This window comes from Macrobrachium nipponense, chromosome 5 (assembly GCF_015104395.2).
Source record: "Macrobrachium nipponense isolate FS-2020 chromosome 5, ASM1510439v2, whole genome shotgun sequence".
Lineage (NCBI taxonomy): Eukaryota > Metazoa > Arthropoda > Malacostraca > Decapoda > Palaemonidae > Macrobrachium > Macrobrachium nipponense.
Genome location: NC_061107.1, coordinates 78,943,421 through 78,970,476, shown reverse-complemented (window position 1 = coordinate 78,970,476; position 27,056 = coordinate 78,943,421). Strand labels below are relative to the sequence as shown.

Genomic DNA, 27,056 nt, shown 5'->3' with positions numbered 1-27,056 from the left:
TCGGTATTCTGTTCACCATTGAAGCTTTCCTTTGGGAAAGACTTCTCCTCCTTCACTCTCTTGACTAGAGAACGAAGGGCGGTCGATCTCCAATCCTTATTCTCATTCCTCGAGGGGAAAAGAATTTAGGATGGAGGTCGTTGTACAGAACCTACAAATATACTACGTATATTACCCTCGTGACATGATTCTTTTAACAGTTGAATTGTCCGGGGGGGTAGGCGCATACCGTAGTTAACTCTACGGTTTGTGACCGAGACGAATTGTATCTTGATTGAACTGCAACTCGGGGTTGCCTGCAACCTCCCAGCAGTTATCTGTTTTGATTTTAGATACTTGGTATTGTCACGACAACACCAAATCAGCTTTTGTATTTACCGAAATCCGTTTCGTTTAAATATAATTGCTCGAGCGTATTCTTTATGCTCGATGGTTCTAGCCGAACACATTCCTTCGTGGAAGGGATTACCTGGCAACTCAGGATGACGAGTCACCGAGAGCTACTGCGTATTGAACTGCCTGATAGCAGCTCAGTATCAGCTAGGTCTCCGAGATGCACGGTCGGTTACGTCTCTCTCTCACCTGGTTTGATTGACTACCGAACCGTATCTCTACCCAACAATCATGGAACTTAGGCTCTGATTACGGGGATTCTCGCAATAATGAAGGACCATCTACTGCTGTGACGCTCGATTTCATCGCCTTCGACATTGCGAGAATTTTCAACAGAGATATCTCTTGGACTCTTTCATCTTTCTGTTTACCGCACGGTAACAGAAGTCTGTACTAGTCTCCCGCTGCATCGCACCGCGATAATGCGAATGATTTTTGCAGACATCTGAGTTTGTCTTCAAAATATCTCGTATTCGCAGGTGTGCAATTGTGCATTGTTCGCCCCGAATTAACAGATGTGTCAGAAGACATCGCCTACTCTCCGACCTGACAGCTCTACTTCCAAATGTTCAGCCCATGAGAAGCAGTTCTTCCGGCAGTATTTCCCTGTGTCTTCATTACTGAAAAGCGCTCCGCTTTCATTGCAACTACGATCCTCACCGGACAGCAATGAATAGCGGTTAGCGTTCTCAGTCTTTGTAGCACAGGTTCAGAATCTTGAGAATCCTTCTCTCGATTCAGCTGTGAAGACGTAGGCTGTACACCTTCGTCTTCAACGACACAGTGTTGTTTCTCCTTAGCTGAGAGTCAACTATACTATGAGATATCTTGCCATCAAGGACCTCGGTCTTTAGAAGGCAATTGACTTTCGCCTGTTGGGCACATGCCTTAAGGGAATCATCACCTCGCCGTCTGGCATCGGTGACGAACAAATTATTTGTTTAGTCTCTTGGCATAACCCTTTTAAGGCGAAGGTCACGTGATTTGCTCGGGTGCTTGGACAACTTGCCTCCTACCGAACGCAGTCAGTCAGCAGCTGTCAGAGCGCTCAAGTCAGTTACGAACTTCGCTGTGGACTTAGTTCGGTTGTTCCATAACAGTCTTTTCTTCGTCCTAACGGCTTGCCACAGTACCCATACCATCGACACCCACCATTGAGTGTCGGTGTCCTATCCGCTACCGAGAAGAAGAACTTCACTGCATGGGGATAGGAGAATGTGAGACACTTGGCTGCAGACGGATAGACCAGTATGGGTACAGGACATCACCGAGCATGACTTTTCCTGCGAAGTCAAGCATCCAGGGGATGGGGATTCGTGACGCTCGATTTCGTACCGAATTTCGTAGCGAAGACTCGGAACCCTTCGGTCCCTGACGATCGGTTAGAGTCCTTCACAATCCCCTCCCTAATGGACTTCACCGCCTTCGATGCGAAGGAGATGCTGCTTTGTCCTGTGAAAGCGCGACCGCGCTTTCTGAAGAAACTCGACATCCCAGGCTGAATGTTGAAGACTCTTCATCAGCACCAAGATAACCTAGAAGTACACTCCCTCGAGTTACACAAGAACTTCTCCGTGGCGCAGGTACTGAAGGCAGGGGTCTGGTACAACCAGACCACTGGCAACTCCTTCTACCTTTTGGATATTGCCCACAGGTCCTTGGATCGTTTTCCTTGGGACCCGTGGTGGCTGCTCAATACGTTGTGTAGCTAACCCAGACCCTAGCAGGCTGAACAGCATCGAGTCCTGGTGTGCTGTAAGAATAGATAAGTGAATGAGAGAGTGACGTCGGCTTCTCTTCCTATCTTTTTCTCCCCCTCTCTACCTGTGGGTAGAGGGATACGGTCATCACCTTGCTGGATAAGGACGAGATGCAGGTGAGCTACTCGACAGAGCCCCATCCTATCCCTTTCACTAGGGATGGGAGCGAATATCCACCACTTCCTCCCTACAAGGGGGAAGTGGATGCCAACAAGAGACAAACCATAACTTTATGTTGCCTCTTGCAAATAGGAACTTGTTCTTGCTTGCTGGTACGAAGAGTTACGCTTTCCTCTCTCTTAGTACTTGGTCCAGAGGTCTGACCATTGATCCTGCGGTGCACACCCCGATCAATCGGACAGAGGCTTGGATCCCTCCCTCACTCTTACGACCAGGGAGGCATTCCAAGGTTGGGCGAACACCAGTCTGTTCACAAAAGACTCAGATTCCTCCCACCAAGAAGTGAGTCTTCCTATTGTAAAAGGATCCGAAGGTTTGTATGCCGTGTCGGGAACAAAAATGACAATTTGTCCAAAATTGCATTTTTCTTTAACTATACAAACCTGAGGTCCTTTTACACATAGTTCCACCTCATGCCACCCCTCACTCTGCAGTTTTTGCTTGGGCCAAAAGCAAAAGTGATTGCTTACCTCCCAGTCGCGCGCGCCTGTCGGACAAGCAGTTAACTACCGAACCCCTTGTTCGAAAGCTTATGACCTATCCAGCTGCTGCTAGTAACCTTCCTATTGTAAAAGGACCTCAGGTATGTATAGTTAGGAAAAATGCAATTTTGGACAAATTGTCATTTTCTTTTCACACCTCTTTGATTACATCAAGTGTTGGTACTTCCTTCCTTACATAAAAGTCCAATACAGTTCTACGCAAAACGCTTTTGTCAAAATCATCGAAATCTGTCACGGTTCTCTGTTGATGCTTCTCCAGTTCCAGGAAAACTGCTGTGCCGCATCTCTCTTCCGTATCTTTGCCTTCTTTGCAAATCCTGCTGATTGTTCTCTCAGGGATCATTGTTGCTTCTGAGGCGTGTTGCAGTGTTTTTTTTGACATCCACCAAGGGTCCATGGTTTGCCTTTTCTTTGGTAAAGTACTTAACGATCCTATGAACGATTTCTCGAGCCTGTGGATGAAGATTAATGTGAGAACGAGGACTTCCTTCCATGTTGTTTGTAAGGCGACAGACTCCTTAATGAGTCAGTGACAGACAGTGTTTTGACGAGCTTCCCTTGTGAGGTCGCGGCTGTTTGACATCTTTATGCCCTGAGGTCAGCTTAACACCTGAGAGAAGAACTGGCAGCGCTGGAAAATTTTTTTGCCACGTTTAAGAATAAACTTGTTTTATTGTTGTAAAATGCTAGAAAATTACGGGGGCTTTTAATAATTGCCAAAATTAATCAACAGCCAATTATATTTGTGTTGTATAACTTATGCTCCCTTCATATTCCATAAAACGTTGAGTTGGAATATTTGATGTGGCAGCACCGGCAACGGAGGAAACCACACCCAAATCGCCATGTAGGAGCCGATAGACTATAGAGTTGTTCCTAGAGGAAGAATACAAACCATTGCCTCTTGACTAGAAATAGGTATTCCTGGCATGAACGGAAAGCTGTTGATGAAGGTTTCTAGCTAACTGATGACAGGCGAGTACCTAGTTGGGAACCCATTCACTCCCATCACTTTTTTTCTGCAATTGTCAAGTAAGGCTGTCACCATTCATTGTGGTTGCTGTTACTTTTTTGTTTCCCTCAGAGCAACATTTCCCTGCTGAGAGCAACCAGATTTGCTGAATAACACCACCAGTATGATCTCACCTAGAGTGCCAGGTCCTCGCCTGGCCCACAACTAACAACCTAGATTAATTATGATCAGAACTTGCAGAAGTATCATGGGGATGTTAAAGTACATCTAGTACTATGTACTTAACTAATGTTTTTGGTAATTCTAGGCAATAACTCTGCACTGACTGCAAGGAACATTCCCACGAATAAGACAGCCACTAGGGATTCGGGCGTCAAATGTATTTCGCCATATATAGTATTAGCTCCTGAGGGTTAATTACAGTCGACCCCCAAAAAATAATGGCAAATTCTTAATAAGCAACCCAAGTACTCTAGGAAGCTGTAATTTCCAAATAAATGCCTGACGTGGAGTTATTACCTAGATCCATCATGTTTTTACCCTCAAAAACCCAGTTTCTTAATGTGGTCCCTACAAATGCAAGATACCTGTATAAGAGGGGTCCAATATCTTAATAATTAAGCTTGAAATAAATGTCAGAAATGTTAGAAAAAATAAGAAAAAATTATGTTCAATGCTGGAATATAATTCTGATTTAAAGTGAAAGTGTACCAATCTTTCAATAAACCTCACCTTAGTCAGAATCAGAACTTGCAGAAGTACATCCTTGTCATTTTATTTGTATTTTCATCCATCAAAAAACACAGATTTCTCTCTGGTCCCCCATAAGTGTAGGATATATGAGGTTCCAGTACTATCTTAAAAACTGCTAATATGTTTAATTCTGCAAAAGAGATGCCAATCTTCTCTTCCAAGACTGGGACTGATTAGCAGGGGGAACTATGGATTAGGCATCAAGTTCTTTATTAAGAGAGGTGAGATCAGTTCACTCCATGTTAACTAGTCTTTACAGAGGCTGCCCCCCTGTATGGTTATTTATCCTTGGTGGCTTTTCTTATAGTTTCTAGGACATGGCTGCTAGCACCATGCCCTTTAAGACCCTGGATGCAAACATCACACTCTTATGAGCATGTTTCTGCAGACCACTCTTTATAAAGACTTCAGAGAAATTAGGAAAGGATCTGATGTAGAGTTGAGTTTGTACTTTTCTACCCCTTCTTATTCTCTTCCTTCTCCAGGATTTGAGCATGCCTTTATCTCCTTTCTTCATCATATTGCTTTGAGCTCTTACATCCAACTCTATTGTACAGGCTAGAACTAGTAAGGCATTTGAAGTGAAGGGGTGTCACTACCCTTTGGACACCAGGCTGGTGAAAGTAGACAAATACCTGATCCTTGCAATCCTACTTATTTTTGCCTTGTAGCAACAAGTGATTGGTTTGTCCCTGAATTCCATTACTTCCTTTTTGGCTGAAAGGAAGGCAGTAAGACAGAAGTAGGAAACATGTTTTCTGTCTTCTCCCTTCATCATGCATTTAGGTTAACAGGAAAATCATACCTATGACCATGGACCTGGATCATATTCATAACTGATCAGTTGCTACTCCCCATTTCTTGCATGCCTTTGGTATCACAGGAATTATTGGCTGTCCTTGTTCATGCCTTGAGAGTCTTCCGAATGCTTTTTGGTTCTAGCCTTGGGTCAGTTGCCTGACTATGTTGTGCTCTGTCTGTGCCCTTGTTCTACACAACATAGCAGTGCTTGTGTGCTGTCATTGTTCATGTGCGTGCACTATGCCATGCAGCATGAGACATGTTTGCATGTGCTGGCGTGCTTGATCTATTGTGTACCTGCAACACCTGTGTTTGTACACTTGTCTGTTCGTGCATATTCAATGCCGAGCCATCACTGAATACAAGGACCTACTTAGTAACTGTTGGCTACTGCTACATCTGCTTCTAGATAATGGTTCAGATTGTTTGCAGTCTGCTCTTGCTTTATGATTCTACATGACACCACTAGTTTTGATCAGTAATGTTCACAGTCATGAGAGTAGCCTTTGAGGGGGCTGATGTGTTAGCCTCCTTTACTCTGGGTAGGATCATTTGTGATCTAAAGATCCATCACCTTTCAATCTTTGTAAGCAATGTGGATGAGATTTCATTAGCTATGATGGTGGTTTGTATTCTCATAATGTTCCTTTATAGAACCAATGTTTGTACATACTGAATACTCATCAATTTTTTATCAGCTGCCAGCATACAGGTAGTAGGTTAATTTATCTCAAGGTGTGCTTGCATATTGAACACTCCCATTCCAGAGCAAGGCTTTCTTTGGTGTGTTTCTGTATGAGTGTTTGTGTTTTAGATATGGGTAGACCAGGTATCTTGTAGGCAAGTATATTCTTTGATATTTCCACGCCTGAAGTCTAGTGTTCCTCATGTTGACCTTGTTATTATTTGTGCATTTTATGCTTGATTATCTTGTTTGTTCATTGCTACATCAGTTCAGTGCTGTTCCTAGTAGGGACCTGCTGGTATGGGACTACTCAGTCTCCCTGAAGTTTTGGCCTTGGTCAGGATCTTTACCCAAGGGTCATGGTTCAGTTTAGACCTATGTAGGCTTTTGACTGTAGTCCTCTGGGCCTTAACCTATTTTATTTCAAGAGTTGTATTTTTGAATATGTTCTTAGTTATGTTTTGTATTAAAAGATTGCTAGCTATGGTTACTGAGCTAATGAACTATATGTTTTTTCAGGTCGGAAATGGCTACTCAGAATGGTTTAACAGAGGGGCTGGATAGTGACAGTGAAGATGAGATTTTTTTTGGACCAGTGAGTGCCAAAGAAAAAATGATTGCTACTCCACTTCAGAACCGGCGAACAGAGATTTTTTTACCAGAGAGATTCAACTTCTACCAGCATTCATCAGTGTAAGCTTTTTTACATAATTTTGTACCTTGTCATATTCTTTACGGAGTGGAAATCACCTTTTATACAGAAGTATTTGTTATGAGCTGGAAGTGGTCATTGAACGTGGATATTCGTTGTTTTCTCCATTATGGTTGACATTTGTGTTGGATGATTTTTGTGTGTGTGCTGTACTTTTGTGGTTTTTCCATCATTGGTTCGGTGACATACTAAATCAAAGACTTTGCAAGGGGTATATGGGGAGAATTTTAGTAGGCAACAGAAGAAAGATAGAAAGAATTTGCTATCCTCATTGTGAGTAGCATACCCCTGGTAACGCCACTGAATCCAACCAGTTTCTTACTCCCTGTTCCTGTAGTATCTGTCAAACTACCATATCTTAAGTACTACTACACCTTCAGTCTGGAAGAGGGTACTTGTAGTGGGAGAGGCCCCTACCCCTTGCTTCTCCTCATATGAAAAAAGTGAAGAGGATTCTGTTTCTAGAAAAAAATAAACCTGCAAAACCTGCAGTTCCCTTGTGAGGCAAGACTTGCACAGCACTGAAGTGGTTTGCCAGAATATATTGATACAAAACAAATGGGTGTGCTCATGCTAAAGTAGTATACCGCTGTGCTTTAACCAAGCAGAGTAGGTTTAGAAATGGCAAGGAGTCTCGGATATACTCTGTTAACCCTTAGACTGCGTCAATATGCCTTTGGAATTTCCCCCCTGGGTGTGTAAAACTTCATAAAAAATGAAAATGTTCCAATTGCCTTCATATACCTCTTGTTATAAGAATAGGACCTATATTTTCCATATTTGGTGCTATTTTTTTTTAACGTGTTTAAAGTCCTGAAAAATACTGTTATTTTAGAAAAATGGTAAAAAAAAAAAAAAACTTTGGAGTGCATTATACACAATTCTTGACCTAGCATTTTGTTTGGGGAGCTAAAACTAAAGAAAGGGTATGTGGATTGAATTTGCAACCATTTCTTGATAAATAACTATAGAAAAAAAATTTTCTTTGGTAAAATAAAATAGGTACCTTTTACATATTGCTTTTTTGAGATTTTGTAGTGTTAAAAGAAACTGGAAAAGATTTTGCAATATAACTTTTATTTTATACAGTTCAATTTTATCACATGAAAACAACAGAGAGAACCTTTTACATATGATTTAAAGACAGGAATGAAATAAAAAAGTATTTAGTGCATTATATATGAAAAAAAAAATCTCAAACGAAATGGGAATTTTCATTTCGGAAACTTTCGAAACAAAACTTCAGCTATCCACTGTATTTGTATAGCTTATTACGTTCACAGGTCTTTTTGTACTTGCTTACAATATGGTACATTTTGAAGCATGGCAAAATGCACAAAGGTGGTTTGTTAGAACAGGTTTCACAATGATAAGTTCTTTTTCTCCTTTTGCACTGCCCTTTTTTCTTCAAGCAGCAGTCAGTACTTATAATGCAAACAATATAGTCAGATATGTTATTTTTGTTTACAAATTGAGTAATGAAATGCCTGCCTGTGAGTCTTTTTTTATAATGGTGATTCCAGTCTCCTCTTACCAATCAGTGGCCTTTTTGAATAACCTTCCAACAATCCATTTGCAAAACCATGTAAATTGGTACAAGATCAGAGTTGCTGTTTGATCAGTGGTAACTAATCATTGATCAAACGGTAACTCTTATTCAAACTTTTCCAGGCTGAAAACTAAGCTAACCTACACAGCAAGCATAGTCTACATAGTTGTGTGAGTGATACAAAAACAAATAAAACAGTCATTATCATAGATAAAAATGTCAAACTAGAGTGGAAAACCAAAAGTAATCTAACCTACACAACTGTGCATGTGAAGCAAAAGCAAGACAGGAAATGCAAGAAAATATAATAATGACTGGTGTTATAAGTTTAGCTTGCATTGCTGTGTAATGGTAATTGCTGTATAGCAAAAAAAGATAAAGGAAAGGAAAACGCATCTTCGAGAAATTCTATAGCACGGAGGCATTCGCGCATGTGTTGGAGGTGCCTGTTCTCGCGGTTTTTCTGGAATCGTCGGGCGTGTTGTGGAGCGCAGCACGTGCCTAAGTGTCGGGAGAAACGCAGCGAAATATGATGCAATATTCCGTCGAGATTCTTCTTAATCGTTCCCGTAATCTCAGGAGTCTGTGACTCTCAGCGTAGGCTCTGCCCCCAGAATGCCGTATAAATACGATGGACGAAGTAGGAGAAGGAAGAGATCATCAGTTAGTCACAGAAAGAGAGATCATCAGTTAGTCACAGAGTAAGAGTCAGATCAGATCAGTGAGAGCTCAGCAACAGAGATCAGAGATCATCCGAGAGAGATAAAAGAAGTAGGAATCGACGAAGGATCAGATAGGAAAAGTCGCTTGTGAGTTTGATCGGATTCTGGTCAAGTCGTCTTCAGGAGTGGATGACCGAGGTATTTCGACCTCTAGCAGGACGTTTCTTCTCTGAAGTCTGGCGTTGAGCCAGACTTTAGAGAAGAAAGGTCCTGCTAGAGGTTTTGGGGAGTTCCTGCCCTTCAAGTATCAAGAGTAGACATTTTCTGCAATACGGAGGCAAGAAGGCGTCTACAATTAGAGTTCTCCTTTTGTGAAGCCATCGTTTCGAGTTGCAAAACAGGTCGGCAGGTACTTTCATTACCTCACTCTTCCCCCAGTTCATGCAGTGTAAGATTTTACCTTTTTTATGTAAATAGGAGACACCATTCTGCATTTATCTTTGTAAGTAAGCTTGTAAATAAACCTTTGTTGTGTTAGTGTTTCTTTTTATATTCGTATCCCCAGTTTCAACTGTTGGTGGTGGTTTTTTTTTTTTTTTTTTTTTTTTTTTTTTTTTTTTTTTTTTTTTTTTCTCTCCATATCGTAACCTGAAGCGGACCTTCTCTCGGTTCGTAACATTATGGCGACCTTGCTTAGAATAGCACTAACAGTGTGAAACAGGGAGAATATAGAAAGAGCCAGAATGAGTGAGATAGTGAGAGTTTATTGAGTTCGGTAAGCTCCTAGGTCTAGAGGGGGATGATCTCCATGATTATGTTGAAAAGAAAGAAAGAAAGAGAAGTATGAGAGAGATGAAAGAGCGACTGAGAGAGAGGAAAGAGCAGCTGAGAAGGAAGTGCAGCAAGCGAGAGAAGTAATGAAAATGCAGTAATGAAAATGCAGCAAGAGAAAGAGAGAGAAACAATGAAAATGCAGCAAGAGAAGGAGAGAGAAGCAATGAAAATGCAGCAGGAGAGAGAAGTAATGGAAATGCAGCAAGAGAGAGAAATGTTGGTAATGCAGCAGGAAGAAAGAGAAAGAGAACGTATGCATGAGTTGGAAATTGCTCGGTTAAGGGAAAGTACGCGTAACAGTCGGACAGGCGAGAACGAAAACGAAGCTGATACGTTAGGTTTGAGTGCAGTGCTGACATTAGTACCAAAATTTGATGAGGAAGATGTAGTGAAATATTTCATGTGTTTTGAGAAGTTAATGGAAAGAGTAGGTTCTCCTAAAGAAATGTCGACTTTATATTTGCAGTCAGTTTTGAGTGGTAGGGCACTTACTGTGTATAGTTGCATGTCTAAGGAGGAATGTGATAATTACGATATCGTGAAAGAAACTGTTCTTAGCGCGTATAGGCTAGTACCGGAGGCGTACTGTGAGAAATTTAGAAATTTGAGAAAGGATGAAAATATCACATGTAGAATACAGTAAGAAGTTAGAAAGGCTGTTTTTTTATTGGTTAACTTCTGCTAAAGTTGATGATTTTGATAGTTTAAAGAACTTAGTGTTGTTAGAAAACTTCAAAGATAGCGTATCCCCTGAGGTTAAACTTTATATAGAAGATAGTTGAGAAGTATCTTTTGCAGGAGCAACTAGGCTAGCTGACAAATATAGTCTAACTCATAATTTGAGTTTTAGTAAGAAACTAAATGATCCTTCGTCTGGTAGAGTATAAAGCAGTAAAGGTTTCAGTCATAGTAATAGCAATGCGAGTAAAAGTGACTATTCCGGTTATACATGCGGAAAATCTGGTCATACGTCTAAGGTTTGTAAGAGTAAAATGGCATCTAGTGGCTCAGAATTTACTTGTTTCCGATGTAATGGGAAAGGGCCTTTAGCAAGAAATTGTGCAGTAGAAAGGAAGGATGGTAAGAAACCAGTGTCTCTAGTTAACCTTTCGTCAAGTAGGAATGATGTGATGAGAGAAACTAGGAAAATTTTGGGTGAATTTCTGTCAGAAGGCGTAGTTTCCTCTTGGAGGAGTAGATTCAAGAGAAGTGGTCTTGCTTCAAGACACAGGAGCTGCTGTCTCACTGATTAGGAGAGAGAGAGTGCCCGACAGGGCAGAAATCAATATGGAAGAGAAAGTCTTGTTAGGTGGATTTCCTAACACTTGTGTTCTTTGTCCTTTGTCAGGAGAAGTGAAACTTGCAGTAGTTGACAGTTTGCCCGTCAGTGGCGTTGACATTATTGTCGGTAAGACTTAGCTTTATCCAAGAATGTGAATCCTGTTGTGAGGGATGTTCCAGTGCCTGAAATGGTAATAACTAGGTCGGGTTTAGATACAGATGTAGACTACGGTCATAATTTGTTCGTGGATTCGAACGAGAGTGGGTTCGTGGATTCGAACGAGAGTTCGTGGATTCGAACGTGAGTAAGTTTGTGGATTCGAACGAGTGTGATAGAGGTAGCGAGGTTGACCTTGGCATGAGTGTGGCTGAGAGACCTAACTCTATTGTTGACAGTGATAGCCAAACGGAAGTGTAGCTGTCGAGAGTAACATAGTAAATGTGCTGGTATCTAGTACTAGTTACGGTGATGAATTAGGCTCTAACATTTTGGATAAGGATGAGGTAGTCAAGTTGCAGAGAGATGATGAGACACTAACCCAAATTTTTGAATGTGAGCTGGATGATGATCTCGATGATGTGTGTAAGGAAACTTTTTGTTTAAAGGACGATGTTTTGTGTCGTTATGTTCGACCTAAGTCATGTAGTAAAGGGGAAATCATCAAACAATTAGTGGTTCCTAGGAAGCTTCGTGAGCTAGTTTTGAAGTTAGCACATGATGAGCAAGGGCATTTGGGAGTAAATAAAACTTTCAAGTGTATTAGTAGGGCGTACTTTTGGCCTAAAATGAAAAATTATGTAAAGAGGTATGTTTTAAGCTCTTATGAATGATGAATGTCAAATTGCCGGGAAACCGATTCAAGTAATTCCCAGAGTTCCGTTGTGTAATATTCCTTCAGTAGGCGAATCTTTTGAGAATGTATTTATCAATATGGTCGGACCTTTGTCTGTAAGTAAGGGTAGAGAAGATTACATAACTAATCTAGAGTATTATAAAAACAATTTAAGAGATGTTTGGCAACTAGCGAAGGAGAACGGGAGTCAAGGGGGGACTAAACGGAAACATGATCTTAGCGCGAAAGAGACAAATTTACATGTAAGAGATAAAGTTTTAGTACTAGTCCAGAAAGAAGGTTCTGCTTTACCTTATAAGTTTGAAGATCCTTTTTCAGAGTTAGAGGAGAGGGGAAATATATATTATAGAATTGACATGGGTAAGAGTAGAGCAAAGCCAATGAATGTAAACTTGCTTCAGAATTGTAAAGAATGCCCAGTATAATTCCTACCGCCAGTGTTCTATGTGAGAGAAATGAGTTTTGAGAGAAATTAGTTTTGAGAAAAACACAAGAGGTGTTTTAGCATTTCAAAGTTTTAATCAGTTCAGAAAACGGAAAAAGTAAGAAGAAAGGATAATGTGATAGCTGATAGTCTCTAGTTTTCAGAATGAGTAGCCTAATGACCGTTTTCTATTTTGGCACCAGTGGTTGAGTGAATGGATAAGTATTAAAGCTTTATGCAGAATTGTTCCCCTGCTGTTTAATTCTTGTTTCTCTTTAGAAAAAAATAAAATCGGTTGATTTAATTTGTTTCTCTTTTTTGGGGGGAACGTGTAATGGTAATTGCTGTATAGCAAAGAAAGATAAAGGAAAGGTAAATGTATCTTCAAGAAATTCTATAGCACGGAGGCATTCGCGCATGTGTTGGAGGTGCCTGTTCTCGCGGTTTTTCTGGAATCGTCGGGCGTGTTGTGGAGCGCAACACGCGCCTAAGTGTTGGGAGAAACGCAGCAAAATATGATGCAATATTCCGTCAAGATTCTTCTAAATCGTTCCCGTAATCTCGGGAGTCTGCACAAATAGAGAATGTACAAAGGTCCTTTACAGCTAGAATAGAAGAAGTTAAGGACCTTGACTACTGAGAAAGACTACAATCCTTAAAATTATAATAGTCTAGAAAGGAGAAGAGAACGCTACATGATAATTCAGGCATGGAAACAGATAGAAGGAATAGCCGAAAACATCATGGAGCTAAAAATATCAGAAAGAGCAAGCAGAGGTAGATTAATAGTGCCCAAAACTATACCAGGAAAAATAAGGAAAGCACACAGAAGAACATTAATCCACTACGCAACTATGCACCAGCATCGATAATGAGCGTCTAGTCAATGCGTTGCCAGCTCATCTGAGGAATATATCAGGAGTGAGCGTAGATGTGTTTAAGAATAAGCTCGACAAATATCTAAGCTGCATCCCAGACCATTCAAGATTGGAAGATGCAAAATATACCAGAAGATGTACTAGCAACTCTCTGGTAGACATTAGAGGTGCTTCACACTGAGGGACCTGGGGCAACCCGAACAAGATGTAAGGTCTCTCTCTCTCTCTCTCTCTCTCTCTCTCTCTCTCTCTCTCTCTCTCTCTCTCTCTCTCTCTCTCTCTAGATTTACATATACATATATGTGAAGAAAAGTGTCTATATAGCCTAACATAAAAACATACATGTATATAGATTACTCATTCATATATTTGTGTACATTTATGATCGATTAAAAGGCTGACCATATATTTACTTCATTTTATTATTACATAAGATTACTTTCAACCGGCATTGATTTATAAAAAAAAAAATGCATTTGTACGTAAAACATACAAATTTATACCGAATAAATGAACAAAATACAAGTCTTCTCTTACCCAGCTGGGCATAAACATTGATTTCTTTTGTTATTGTTATGTTTTGGGATGCCACCAATAGATGGTGTTAGGTATTGCCATCAGGTTTTCTATGATTGTAAATCAAAGAAAATGGACCAGTAATTTTAAGGGTAAACATTTTTCAATGGTGGTAAACCAGTGTCTACGTTCGCCCTTCTATAACAAGTGTCTGTCGTCGCTCAGGGGCGACAGCCGCACTCTAAGGGTTAATTACATAAGTTCTGGATCACCTGAAGAAAAGCGACCCCAACACATGCTGGGGTCGCTTTTCTTAAGGTGAGGAGTTAACAGGGGTTACAGTAAGGCCGTGGCGGAACGGCGCTTCGCGCCTTATCCGCATATTTAAAGATTCTTGGCAAGCACGGTATGTTCTGGCAAGAGGTAATGTTGCGCTGCGTGCACTAGCCATAGGGGTTACAGTATGTTTGATTATTTTTGTACTGAAATTGCAAGACAATACGCTTTTAATTAACTATTGATTGTTTGTCTAAATTTGTGTTTTTAACAAATGTTTAATAAAGTAGTTTTTAATGAATATATAAATCCATTTTTTTTCTCCTTTTTTCTATAATATTATGAGCTAAAGTGGGTCACCTGAAGATTGGAGACACCAACAAGCAGGGGTTGTTTTATCTTCAGGTGGAAAATATTGGGGTCGCTTTTCTTCAGGAGAGGTATTAAGGGTCGCTGATCTTCAGGTGATCCTAAGTTCCAATTGTAGTAAGATCCATGGGTAATTCATGTCATATCCATTGCCAACTGTGAATGTTAGCGATAGATTATTAACTAGACAAATGAAGTTGGAGAAGAGTTGAGATACATCTCTTAAGTATACAATAGTAAGAATGAATCTCTTGGGTTCCAGAAGATTGAAAATGCAAAGTTACCCTAGACCTGAGTGCAAATAGCAAGAAGCTGGGCACTGCAAAATCACTTAAAGAACTCAGAGATGCACTCTCAAGTGCTGACTTGACTGCCCCAGTTCTTGTTTTAATGTGCTTGCATTCATACTAAATCATTTGCATCTCATGTGATTATTTTTACATTGAATGGCGAATGTTCTGGTACAGACAGTTTTTGACAACCTCACAAACCTCCCCCAAGGTTTAACTAGCTTCATTTACTGAACCAGGTTTTGCCATGATGTATCCATGTAAAAGACTGTAGATTTGTATATCTGAGAAAAATGCCATTTATCCTGCAGTCGAGGGATCAATTTGTCATTCATATTAAAAGTGTATTCAGGAATGAAGTAGAGCAAGAAAGTTTTTTTAACATGCAAGAAATGTGAATACACACAACCAATTAGTTATATTTTATATTGTAGTGGATATTTATTTCATTTTTGTCATACAGTTACCAAGATGATTAATTGTAGTGTTTTTTCAGGTCATTATCTGAAGAAGATGACTACAGAATATCTGATTCTGATATGTTATTTCAAGCATTGTCAAGTGCAGATTCAGGTGACATGACTGAGAATGAAATCAGTCACTCCAAAGAATTGTCACAGGAGGAAAGAGAAATCATTTGCACTGACATTTCATCTTCATTGTTTGGAAGTATGCAAGGCAGCAATGTGAAAACAGATGCTGATGATTCTATGAAAGTTTTGTTCACTGATGATTCCAAAAATGATGAATTTGATGACGTAACAGATAATACAATGGGATCTATTCAAAATGTTCTTTGTGTTAAGAGTGATAACTGTGCAGAGCCTTCCACTGTAATCTCAGAAATGCACATAGGTGATACAGGCATTGTAGTATCATGGCCTATATATCCACAGACATTTGATGGTGAAGCAAAATTTGAGGAATCTATTGGAAGAATTTCAACCACCAATACAGGAGAAGCTTTTCATACAAACATCTTGGAACAGCTGAGAGACGGTAGTGACGCTGTAACTTTACAGCCTGAATGTATTCAGGATTGCCTAGAAATGAAAGGAGTGTCTGAAATCAACAGTGATGTTGTAAATTACAAGGAAACTAGGGAGAAAGAAAATATAAACCCTAAATTGCAAGGTTTTATATCATGTGTGCCTGAACAACAAATTACACTTGATGTTACTGAAGGAACCAGTGTAACTGCAAATTCCCTGGAAAAAGATTCTTCCACTTGTGCATCTGAATACAGAAATACTGAAGCAAGAGTTATAACAGAAATGGAAAGGGAATTGATTTCATGTATGTCTGAACAGCAAATTAATCCTGATGATATTGAAGGATCAGGTATGACTGCAGACTTGGAAAGATATTCACATATAGACATACCTGAAGAGCAGATGAATCCACATCTTACTGAGGGAACAGATATGATTGCAGGCAGGGAAGGAGATTCTCTTATGTGTGTGTCTGAACACCAGATTAATACTAGTGAGACTCCAGAAGCAGGTATGGTTGTAGACTCGATATGCAGCTTAGAAAAAATTACTCTCGATTGTTCCTCTGAAAGCCAAACAAAGAACGTTGTAATATCACACTTACTAAGTACTGAGAATGATCAGGAACATGTAAATAATGAAAGGAAAAGTGACAAAATATCATGTAACAGAGATTCTGAATTTGAGAATGGTGATGCTGAAGGAGTAATTAAAGAGGAAAATGCAATGAAAGTATTGTCCTTGGATGAAGTAAAAAATCGTTCTTTCTCATGTGAGCCTACGGAAGAAGTAAACAGTATTTCAGCATCGCACACAGAGAATGGCATTGGAAGTGTGACAAAAGGAGCTGCAGAGGAAACAGAGCAACAAGCTGATCATTGTGATATATCAGGAACACACACAGTCTTCACATATGATGTGATATTGAATGCCGAGGAAAAGAAAACTCTTCTACAAAATAAGTCAAGAGAATGTTTTAACATATCTGAACAACATAGCATGTTAGGCGAAATAGGTAAGTCACAAGATTTGACTTCAGAAGATACATCTGTGTTAAGTGGTAGCCATAAGGATTTTAATATGTCAGCAGAAGAATTATGTTCCTCAGACCCTCAAAATCAGTACAGCCAATCAAGGCAAGTTGATTCCAGTACAGAGAGTTGTGGGATCGCTAATAAGGGACTCATTTTGTCTCAGACTCCAGACTTGGACTCCTGTTCATCATCATCATCATCAAGTGCTTGTTACTTGAATGACCTTGGCAAAGAAAAAATGCCAGGTACTTGTGAAAAAATATCTTTTACGTCTGTTTTATCCTCTGATTCACAGGATGTTGCAATTTCTCATCCAGAATTACCCATGCAGAATTCATATTTTTTAAGGGAGGGGCAAGTGGTCAATAAGGAAATTATTACTGAAAGCTATTTGGAAGACAGTCTTAGTAAATTAGACTCTCTGGAAATAAATGATAGTGAAAGTGACAGGGAAATAAATGATGGTGAAAGTGACAGTGAAAGTAAGTCTCCAGGTAGGCAGTTTAATGATACAATTGAAGAAGTGGAAATGTTTCTTAAATATGGACCAAGTTATGGAGAGGAAGTGAAGACAGGTAAAGTTTACGGAGCAGAATCGCCAGCTAATCCTGTAACAAGTAAAGATTTTTGTGATGATGGAATTGCTGACAAACAGGATGAGTCAGTAATTGGTCCTCGAAAGTCTAGTGTTTCAAGTTTAGTTTCTAACTTTAATCCTGAAATTAACTCTACTCATGATCCATTTTTGAAAAATCAGATGTCAGATCATTCTGATAAAAGTTGTGCAGGGATTCCAGATGTTAAACAAAAAAGTGAACTAGTATTTCAAAGTCCATCAAAGTCAGTGCCACCACCAAAGCCCCCTAGAAATATAAATTTGGTTTGTGAAAGTCCCAAAAAATCTCCACTAAAAACTTCACTGAAAGATTCCCATGTCAAGTTCTCTTCAAAACTGTTATCGGTGCAAAAACCTGCAAAGAGAGACGTGTGTGTGATATCAAAGGAAGTTTCCAGCAATTCCAACCCTGTAACCCCAAGACCAACTGTTGATGTTAGAACCCCAAGTTCAAATCCAATAAAGATGTCTAGGACACATTTTTCTTCGCCCAAGAATAACCCAAGAATAGTTAAAACTCCTGGTGTTACACCAAAATGCAGTGTTAAAAGGCTAGTCAGTGCACCTAACACAGTAACTGGTGCAACTCGATCAGTATCAATGATAAATTCTAAAGAAAAAATTATTCAGACAAGGACACCAGGCACTTTGCATCTGAACAGAGCAGTGTCCAAGCAAGGCATCCATTCAGCGCAACGGAAAGTCACTTATGGTTTATTAGAAAAACCTGTTAGGTCTGGATTACCTCCTTGCCCTACACCAAGTCGAACTCCAAGAGCCATGAAAAGTGAAAAGGGCCTTTTGGTGACAAAACATTTAAGGCACGGAGGCCTAGACATTGTGAGTCCTGTAGCCCGGTACTTGAGAGAAAATCCTCCCCCATCTCTAATAGTTAATGTGAAACCACGCCACAAGCTTCAAGGAGAAGGTGAAAAGGCATCGTTCAACCCTAATGTTAAGGTATGCTTTTCATTTCTGTTACTTTGCACTATACTGTACATTGAAACTTTTTGTGCTATGCTAATCATATAAACTGGTAAATGCATTTGTACAACAAAACTAAAATTTGTTAGTGGATTTAAATAGGGTGATGATTACTGTACGGACTTGAGAATGTAAAACAAAGTGCAGCAATCAGTATTGGAGGAGACCTCACTGGACTTGAAAGTCACACATCTCATGTGCATTACCAAGTCGTGCTACAGCTTTAGCTCTGGAAAAAAAAAAGCATACTGAGTACTCTGTTTCATCACAAACCCATTACTTTCCATAACAATAATATGTCACACAGAAATCCCAGACGTTATTTCTGTGTAAAAGAAATTAAAACATCAAGTGCCTTAGGTAAGCTGACACATGCATGCATTCTTGCCAGTCTTCAGTAATTAACTTAATCACTTTGTGTGCATGGCAGCTGGTCAGCAGTTGTCTGATTTTCCTGAAATTTTCCAAAAGTCTGGGGTTATTTAAATCCACCTTTGTATTCACTCCTTTCTAATTATGGAATTCTTTCTTGCACTGATCTTTCTTCCTGTTTTCTAGGTCTTACTTTGGAGAACAAAAGAGGGTTGGGTTAGGAGATAGTAGATTTACAAGATCTTAGTATATTGACAAGATCTTAAAGATAAAAGTAATATAGTGGGACTTTCAGTATGGTCTTCACATAGCCAAAAGCCATCACCTTAATTCCACAAGGTTCCAGTTGAGCACTGATGTAATTGCATTAGCCTGGTTTGTCAAGTGAGGGCATTTCAACTGATTTCCCCATTCCACTTGAAGACTCAGAAAGAGACAGTGGCTAGGACTAAGGGTACCAATAGATGGCACTCACTATTGCCCTTGCCTGCTGTCAGGCTAAGATCTATGCGTCGTAGACTTTTTGTTAGTACTGGTTGGTCCAGAAAAGAAGTTTCCAAGAACACTGTATTTCATTCTGGATACGCAAGGCGATCAACCAGGCGTACTAGTCTCATGATGGTTCTGTTGTTTAGTGTGTGCAGGCTAGAGCACATGACATCAGAGGTATAAGTTCCTCTGGCATTTAAAAAAACTTTTCTGTTCATGGAATTTTGAATACTGGTACCTGGTTGCGTCAATCCACGTTCACTTCATTTTACCTAAGAGATGGTGCCCACAGGTCTTTGGACACGTTTTCCTTGGGGCCTGTGGTGGCTGCCCAGCAAGTTTTGTAATTGTGCCCTTCACTGGGCAGTTTTGTATCACCTATGATAATTGTGTGGAAGAGAGAATGAGTGAGTTGGTTGGTCTCTTTCTTTCTTTGTTCCTTTCTTCCTATGGGCGGGTTGAGGAATAGACACATCATATGTTGTACTGGGCTGATACAGGTGAGTAAGATAGTCATACTGATAATTGTTTTGCGTTATGTTTTTGAAATAATCAAACCTCCTATTCAGTAGCAAATACTCCTCTATAGCATGGGGGAGTGAGTAGAGGTAACAAACCCCTGTGGCTTACATGATTTGTTATATGTACAGTAAGAATTTTCTTTGGTTCCCTGGATGCAATGAGTCTGTTCATATATCATAGTTTGTTCATACGCGATCAAACCTTCGGTTTTAACAATAGGATAATTTCTAGCGCCTAGCTGGATCCCGTTAAAAAGCAGTTGAAAGCAAGGAATCTTGTGATATCTGGCAATGCTGCGTAGCTCGGGTGAGGAGCATTGAACCACCTTCTTTAGAACACTTTCTTCTAGAAAGGATGGTCAGGTGGGTTAACTCCCAGCTGGTTTAGGATACTTGTACCTCCCACCAAGTATAAGTCTATCCAATTATTAAGACCGAAGGTTTGTTCCACATATGAACGAATGAAAATTTTTTAATTAATTTGTATTTTTCATAGGCCACAAACCTGATGTCTTAATGTTTTATTGCCCACCTCTAGCCACCATTCTTTTATTATATTTCCTGGGTTGGGGAAAAGAGTGAAGCGTCTTTAGGTACAGTGCGCTGTCTCTGACCAGCTATCACCTCGTGCATGCAGGAGTTGCCAGATCTCACAGATTTCTTGCTTTACAATGTGATTGTTTTAACCAGTTACCAGCTGGCACTTGGAAAGTTATCCTATTGTTAAGACCTCAGGTTTGTTAGCTATGAAAAATACAAATTTATTAAAGATTTGTCATTTTAGGGGTGGGGGTATTCAGTAGCTTATTGTTGTGTTCTCTCCTTTTTACCAATTTAACTTCAAGATTGGTCTGTGGTGGATCATCAGTATAGAATCTCAGATGGTTCACAATATACTCTTTCTCTAGGGTAGTTATGAGTTGCCTTTTCTTCTGCAGTCGCTGGAATCTTTTTGGGTATCCTTGAGAGGCTAGTGCAGAACTATAACATAGCCCTTACCAGAGGGTCTCTGGGGATCTGTTACCATTAGCCTCTTCTCTTCCTTTGAACTTTTTGTGGATCCTGTCATTTGGGAGTATGGCAATCTTCTATGTTCAGCAGAGGGCAATGCCTCTGCTACCCCTTCATCTGACAGTCATTTACAGAGAGACTGAAGAATTCTAAACAGACCCAGGATTATTTTTATAACCTGGCATAACAGAAGTTCCCTTTTTAATTTACCATCAAACTTTGATGAGTCTGTCATAGCCTTTTAGATCACTCTTTGTAAGCTTAATCTCGTAGATTATTTCTTAAGGTACCCAGGAAGAGAAAGGGGTATCTTACTTTCTGTAATCTTATTATAGTTCGACAAATCTAAACTGATAGATTGTTTTTGTCTTTGGGTAAAAACCCTGTTGCCACATTTACCAGTATCCAGTTTTAAATACCTTACTTTATAACACACAAATCAATAAATTGGCAGTTTAAAGTTTTGAGCATGTTTTGCTGGACTTAAACGTTCACATATTGTGATTATAATTCTATTTGTAAATTAAATGAGAAATTGCATTTATAAATGTGACAGATTTTTAAAAAAATGCTGCCACTTTTCCTGTTACCTTTAACAGGCGATATGCAGGTGGGCCAAGCCTATTAAACCATGAAGTTTAAAGGAATTATCTCTTAAGCTACCCTTTGTATAAGCCCCACCGCCTGGTCTAGCTGAGAACTCTAGCGCCAAAAAGAATGACTTCTTGCTTTAACAATAGTCAGTAGGGAAATTAATTTATTCCTACAGAAAGCATGCTGTGAAACGGGCAAATGCAGTTAAGCATTCCGAAAACTTGCAAACAGGCGATGCTGCAAAGGATAGCTGTTATTAAAGTAAGATCATCTGACGACGAAGATTCTTTGTAATTTTTCTCCCAAAGATGAGTTTATGTGCAACAACCTTTTAAAAAGTAAAAATTGTTACACGCCTTAGACCGTGAGTGAAAAAGGAAATGAAATATGTACATTTATAGGCTTTGTATGTCTCATGTGCTGTATTGTCAAACCCAAATGGGTATCCAAAAAAATAACCAGCCCGAAAAGAGCTGTTGTTAGGCTTAGAAGTCTGGATAAACTAATCCTTTATAATAATAATAATAATCCAGAATAAAGAAACTATTGATAACCTGTGACTTTACTGTGGTTTACCTTGAATAAAAAGTTCTTGACACAGTATTGCCATGAGAGTGGTGGTTATGATGAGATATTGCTGAGAAAGTTGTGATAATCACATGGCCAGAGGCAACATAATTAGGTAAGCCACCTTTGAACCACGAGAATAATATATATTGGTTCATGTTCTTTATTGCCAACTATAAGAGAATTCTTTGTAATTGGTTGGTCTGGGGGAGACTAGAAGAATGTAACCCCTTTGAGGACTCACAGTGGCCACCAAATATAGGCTTTTCCTGTCAGAACCTGATGTCTGAAATTCTTGTTGTCAAAAGAAAAATTTGTTTCTACCTCTAAACTCAAATGTTACTCATTACTGTCAGAGCTTCGTAATGATGTGTTTAGCTCCCTTACTCCTTCATTCAGTAGCATTCCAAAGAAGTTCCAACCTGGTTCTGATCTCTGGTGTCTTATTCACCTGTCACATCTTTGTAACAGTGTTCCAACATGGGTAGATAACCTCTCATTAATATACTTTGTTTTAGGTACTTCCATCATTGTATCTGATCTCTTTCCATGAACAATTTTTTATTTTATTTTGGTTGACTTTGATGCATGTAGTAAAAATGCAGGCATCAGTTTTCATTTTTTTTTTTTTTTTTTTTTTATGTTATATCACATCTGAAACATAATTTTAGACCAGTATGCCATCATGTCTACCTAAGCTGGGTATCATTGAAAGTAAGAGGCACGTTTCTGTGTAGTGTAGCCTATTTATAAATCAAGAGTACTTCTCTGTTATATGTCTTGAAACTTAATGCCTTTTGATTTCTTTACTAATTTCTTTTTCCAGGTATCATCTAAAGCAGGTAAAGATGATAGAGGTAAAATAAAAGCTGGAAAGCTTGTTACTCCCGTTCTTCCAACAACTGTGTATTCATCTGCTGTCCCTGTTCTGCTGGTAAGTGTGATGCTTAATGAGAAATTTGAGTGCTCTTTAGAAAAAGGAAATTGCAGTAAAAACAGTTGCTTTATCATCATGGACACTTGTTATTTTAAGGCAATATATATTGCACTGGGTAGTAATTCCAGTTGATAGATGCCTTTGCTTATTTTGATTATTTCCATATCTACTCATAGTGGTACATAATGCATTCTTGTGTCCATAAAAAATTTAATGAATTTATGCAACTTAGTCTAATTATGTCCATATTTTTTCAAATTTTATACTCCAATAATAAAACATTAGATTTAGATGGAAAATTGCAGATAATTTAGCTCAAAGGATTATGTTTCATGTAAATTTTACGGACATGGACTTCACTGTGTATGGCCTAAACCCTATTCTGTAAAAAGAAAACCCCAAAACCCACATAACCAGCAAGATTGGAGTCAGATGAAAGCTGGAGACTATATCTAAATTATGCAAGGGATCAGGAAATTTAGTTTAAAAAATAGACCATCATTACTACTAATCTCAGACTGTAATTGCTGTTTTTATTGATCCTCCTTCAGCTGGCTGTCTTTTTCTTGAATGCAACCTTTCCATTTTCTCTTGGGCCTTCCTCCTCTTTGTGTCCCTAACTTCCAATTCCATGAACTCTTATGAAAACATGATTCTCATTATCTCCCTCATCATTTTAATCTACTTTTTGGCTTTCTTTTTCACCAGTGAATTTTGCTGATCCTCTGATGCCTCCATTTCTTATCCTATCTCATTTTGTCACTATTCATCCATTTAGTATTGTTATTTCTGGTTCAAAACCAGGCACTGCAGGAACTAACATATTTAGGAGCAGGCTACCAGATTAGGTTGAGAATAGCACCTGTCAGCTCTAGAGCAGAATAAGTGGTTAACACATTCTTGGAATGTAATTGTGAACAGTGAAATAAATATGCTTTCATTAGGTAATACACAATAGTTTGTTCACAGACCTGTTTTTTGTTTCATTAGCCATATTGGGCATTCAAAGAAACCAGAGACAGTTCACAGAAAAAGAAAAAAATTCTGCAGTTCCACCTGGTATTCCATGCATCTAGGCATAACCAGTCCTCTGGTGGTAGATGGAGTCATTGTTTTATGTTTTTACCATTGAATAAACAGCTTGGGTATGTGGGTGACTCCACATGACTCGTGGCCACTCACAGATGCCAATAGTCCCTTGCGTACACAATTTTTTAACTACTGGTTTCCGGCTGGCAGCAGAATATTTATCCTAATGTTAATACTGAGGGTTTGTTATGAAAAATTCAAATTGATTAAAAATTTATCATCTTGTGAGCTTTTCTTCAAATTTGGTTAACTATTATTAGTCTCTGGACATGTAAATGTAATTGTCATATTCATAATTTCCAGTCACCATTTATTAGGGTGCATTCCTTTTATTGAATGTGTGTTTGTAGGATTGTTATTCCATAACTGTGGATGTTGTTTGTATCATGGGTCTTGGTGTTACCAAGTGCTTACCTTTGTCAGTTCCTGGTTACTCTAATTGTAACACGATAACCGAGTATTGGAAGACCTATCTGGTTGGGCTAATTAATCATAAATGCTACTTCAAACTCCTTTCCATGTTCTCTCAATTTCTTGCAATAGAAGTTAGGTAGATTCCTACTCTATCATTTTGCTATTAATGAATGCTAGTAACAGTTTTTGGTTCATGGGTAAAAAATGCTGTGTACAAGTTTTAATCTCAGTTATTTACTAGTATACTAGGAAATTTTAGATTTTGTCATATTAATCTTGCTTATTTTAAGAATTTGTCTGGTGACCAGAAATTTCGGTCCCAGAAAGTTTGGTCTCAGAAAATTTGGTCCCAGAAATTATTTATATACTGACAAAGAAATCGTAATTTAACAGATGAAAAAATTAAGCAAAGTATAGAATTAGAGTTTTATTAATAAAAGTGTAAAAAAAGGTATATATGTTTCTTCAACAAAAAACCTATACAGTATAATATAAAATATAGCACATTGTGCACAAAATAAAAAAAATTGGGTCCCAGAATATTGGGTCCCATATCACAAAAAATACTGTAAATGCATAGAAGTGTAAAAAGCAAAAAAATATAAAGTAACAAGTTCCTTCTTATCAATAAATACATAATCGATTATTTAAGTCATACATAATATTTCTTTTTATCAAATTTATCAAACCCTGAAATAGGTAAATTCTATTTAAAATAAATCAGTAGAAGTTTAAAAATGATAAGAAAACTAATGTTTAAACTATCAAAACATAAAAAGAAAAATTAATGCAATGAATGAGTAATAGCCTTAAGGAAAGCTAATTTATCTTCACCATCATATGATTCTACAAGATTTTTTATTCTTGTATCTGTTGACTGGTATTTTTTCTTCTTTTGCGGATTATCTCCTCTTTGCGCCTGAATTATCTTGGTCTTTGTAAGGAATTCTTCTTTTCGCATAGCATCTATAAGCTTCCAAATGTTTGGGTGCTTACTCGTTACTGATGCTCTAGTGCTGAGAGAAATCCTTCAAATGCATTGTTTGTCCGTGGCAATTCCTGAATGACCCTAGCGTGAACATTCCAAAAATCAACTGGATATAAAGGCTTTTCTCGTCTGCCACGTCTTCCTCTCTTTGGCCCAATGTATGTTAGCTCAAAATAACTTATAAAGTCTATTGGTATTGATTCATCCTCACAGAGATCTTCATTAAGTATCAATTACATCTTTTGGTGGTAAAAATGCAAGTGGGCAGAACATTTTAATTTTTTTGGCAAAACAGCCATCAGTACCATATTGAACTTTGTATCCTAATTGACATATTTTCCTATAAATAGTCTGACAAAAATGAAATAAACAACCTAGGCTGCTGCTTTCAGTAAAGTGACTGTCACAGCTGTTACGAATTGCTCGTTCAAAGTCAATCAAAACGTGACGAGGGTTAATATTTGGTCGCAATTTACTTAGTTCAAGAAAAGTCCTGTCATATGTTGCTTGAGTTTTGTCCGGCAATAAAATGAAAGCTCTTGGATTAAATCTTCCATTTATGAAGGCATGAATGATGAACAGCTGATACCATATACTTGGTCATGATTTAAATGTGCCATCCATTCCTAAAATTGAAGCTTTTTCTAGTTGCTGAAGAGCCTCGTCGGACGCGAAGATTAAACCCCGCTTTTCATCATCACTGCCTGTGTCGCATTGCAGGAACAAATGACCGCCTTGTAAATATTTAAAAGTATCTGGTACTTGAAACCCTGTTCGTAGAAGAGGCAATGGAGGAGCGCCTAAAGCTTTATTGCGCTAGTTTATAATCCTTCTAGAAACCGTTTGCAACCGTGATAGTTCATATTTTGCATTCTCACTAATATTACTTGTAGCTTCGGAAATGAGCACCCAAGTACTGTTTCACCTCCTTCCTGCAACTTTTTTCTTAATGTTGAAATGGCGAGACAAGCTTCCACTCCATTTGGCGTTGGTTCATTATCATGACTGTTGATTGTTGAAATTATTATAGGTTCACCTGGTTTATTCTCTGTATGAACACGAGCACGACATGTGTTACGGTTCTCACAGTGCCACAATTTCTTTGTCTTGTCGGAACTAAACTTATGAAAGTCATAAACATAGTGAACTTCATCAATCAATTTGTCTTTGTTTTTTTCACTTTTAATTAAAATATTTTGTAGCCATGGTGGGGTTCTTCAAATAGGACAATTGTGCTTATCCTGGAAAAAGAGTGACTAAAAACTGAGTTACAAATGTTACCGTTTCTTATATATAGGCAGTGTCAATGAATGTTAATGAAAGTATGCAAATTATCTTTCTAAAATACCATTACAAATGCTTAAAGTCCTATATGACAAAACTTTATGGTGAATTTTTGAAAATAAAACTTTTTCCTTACGTCCACGCGGTAACTCTGCCGAAAAAATCAGAAATTCTTTTGCCAGATTTTTGTAATGTTTGCACCGTTTTAAATTAGCCGTTACATAAAGTTTTATATATGAAAATGTGCGCAATTTCATGTAGAATACAACCTTAAACAACCCATGCTTGTAGCTTTTATCAGTTTTGAAATATTTTCATATAAATCATGATAAGTGCCAAAATTTCAACCTTCGGTCAACTTTAACGCGGCCGAAATGGTCGAAAAACACAATTGCAAGCTAAAACTCTTACATTCTAGTAATATTCAATCATTGACCTCCATTTTGCAACAAATTGGAAGTCTAGCACAAT

General features: G+C 38.6%; 1 protein-coding gene across 4 annotated transcripts in view; it reads left to right on the top strand.

Moving 5' to 3' along the window:
* Positions 1–6,564: 6,564 nt before the first annotated feature.
* LOC135215445 (uncharacterized) overlaps positions 6,565–27,056 on the top strand; it is a 63,276-nt gene continuing 42,784 nt past the window's right edge. For all 4 annotated transcript variants that reach the window (XM_064250115.1, XM_064250116.1, XM_064250114.1 and 1 more), the window contains exons 1-3: positions 6,565–6,741; positions 15,190–18,295; positions 22,700–22,807. In XM_064250115.1, the coding sequence (XP_064106185.1) occupies positions 6,575–6,741; positions 15,190–18,295; positions 22,700–22,807 (3,381 nt within the window). In that variant the 5' untranslated portion in view covers positions 6,565–6,574. The remainder of the gene's footprint in view (positions 6,742–15,189; positions 18,296–22,699; positions 22,808–27,056) is intronic.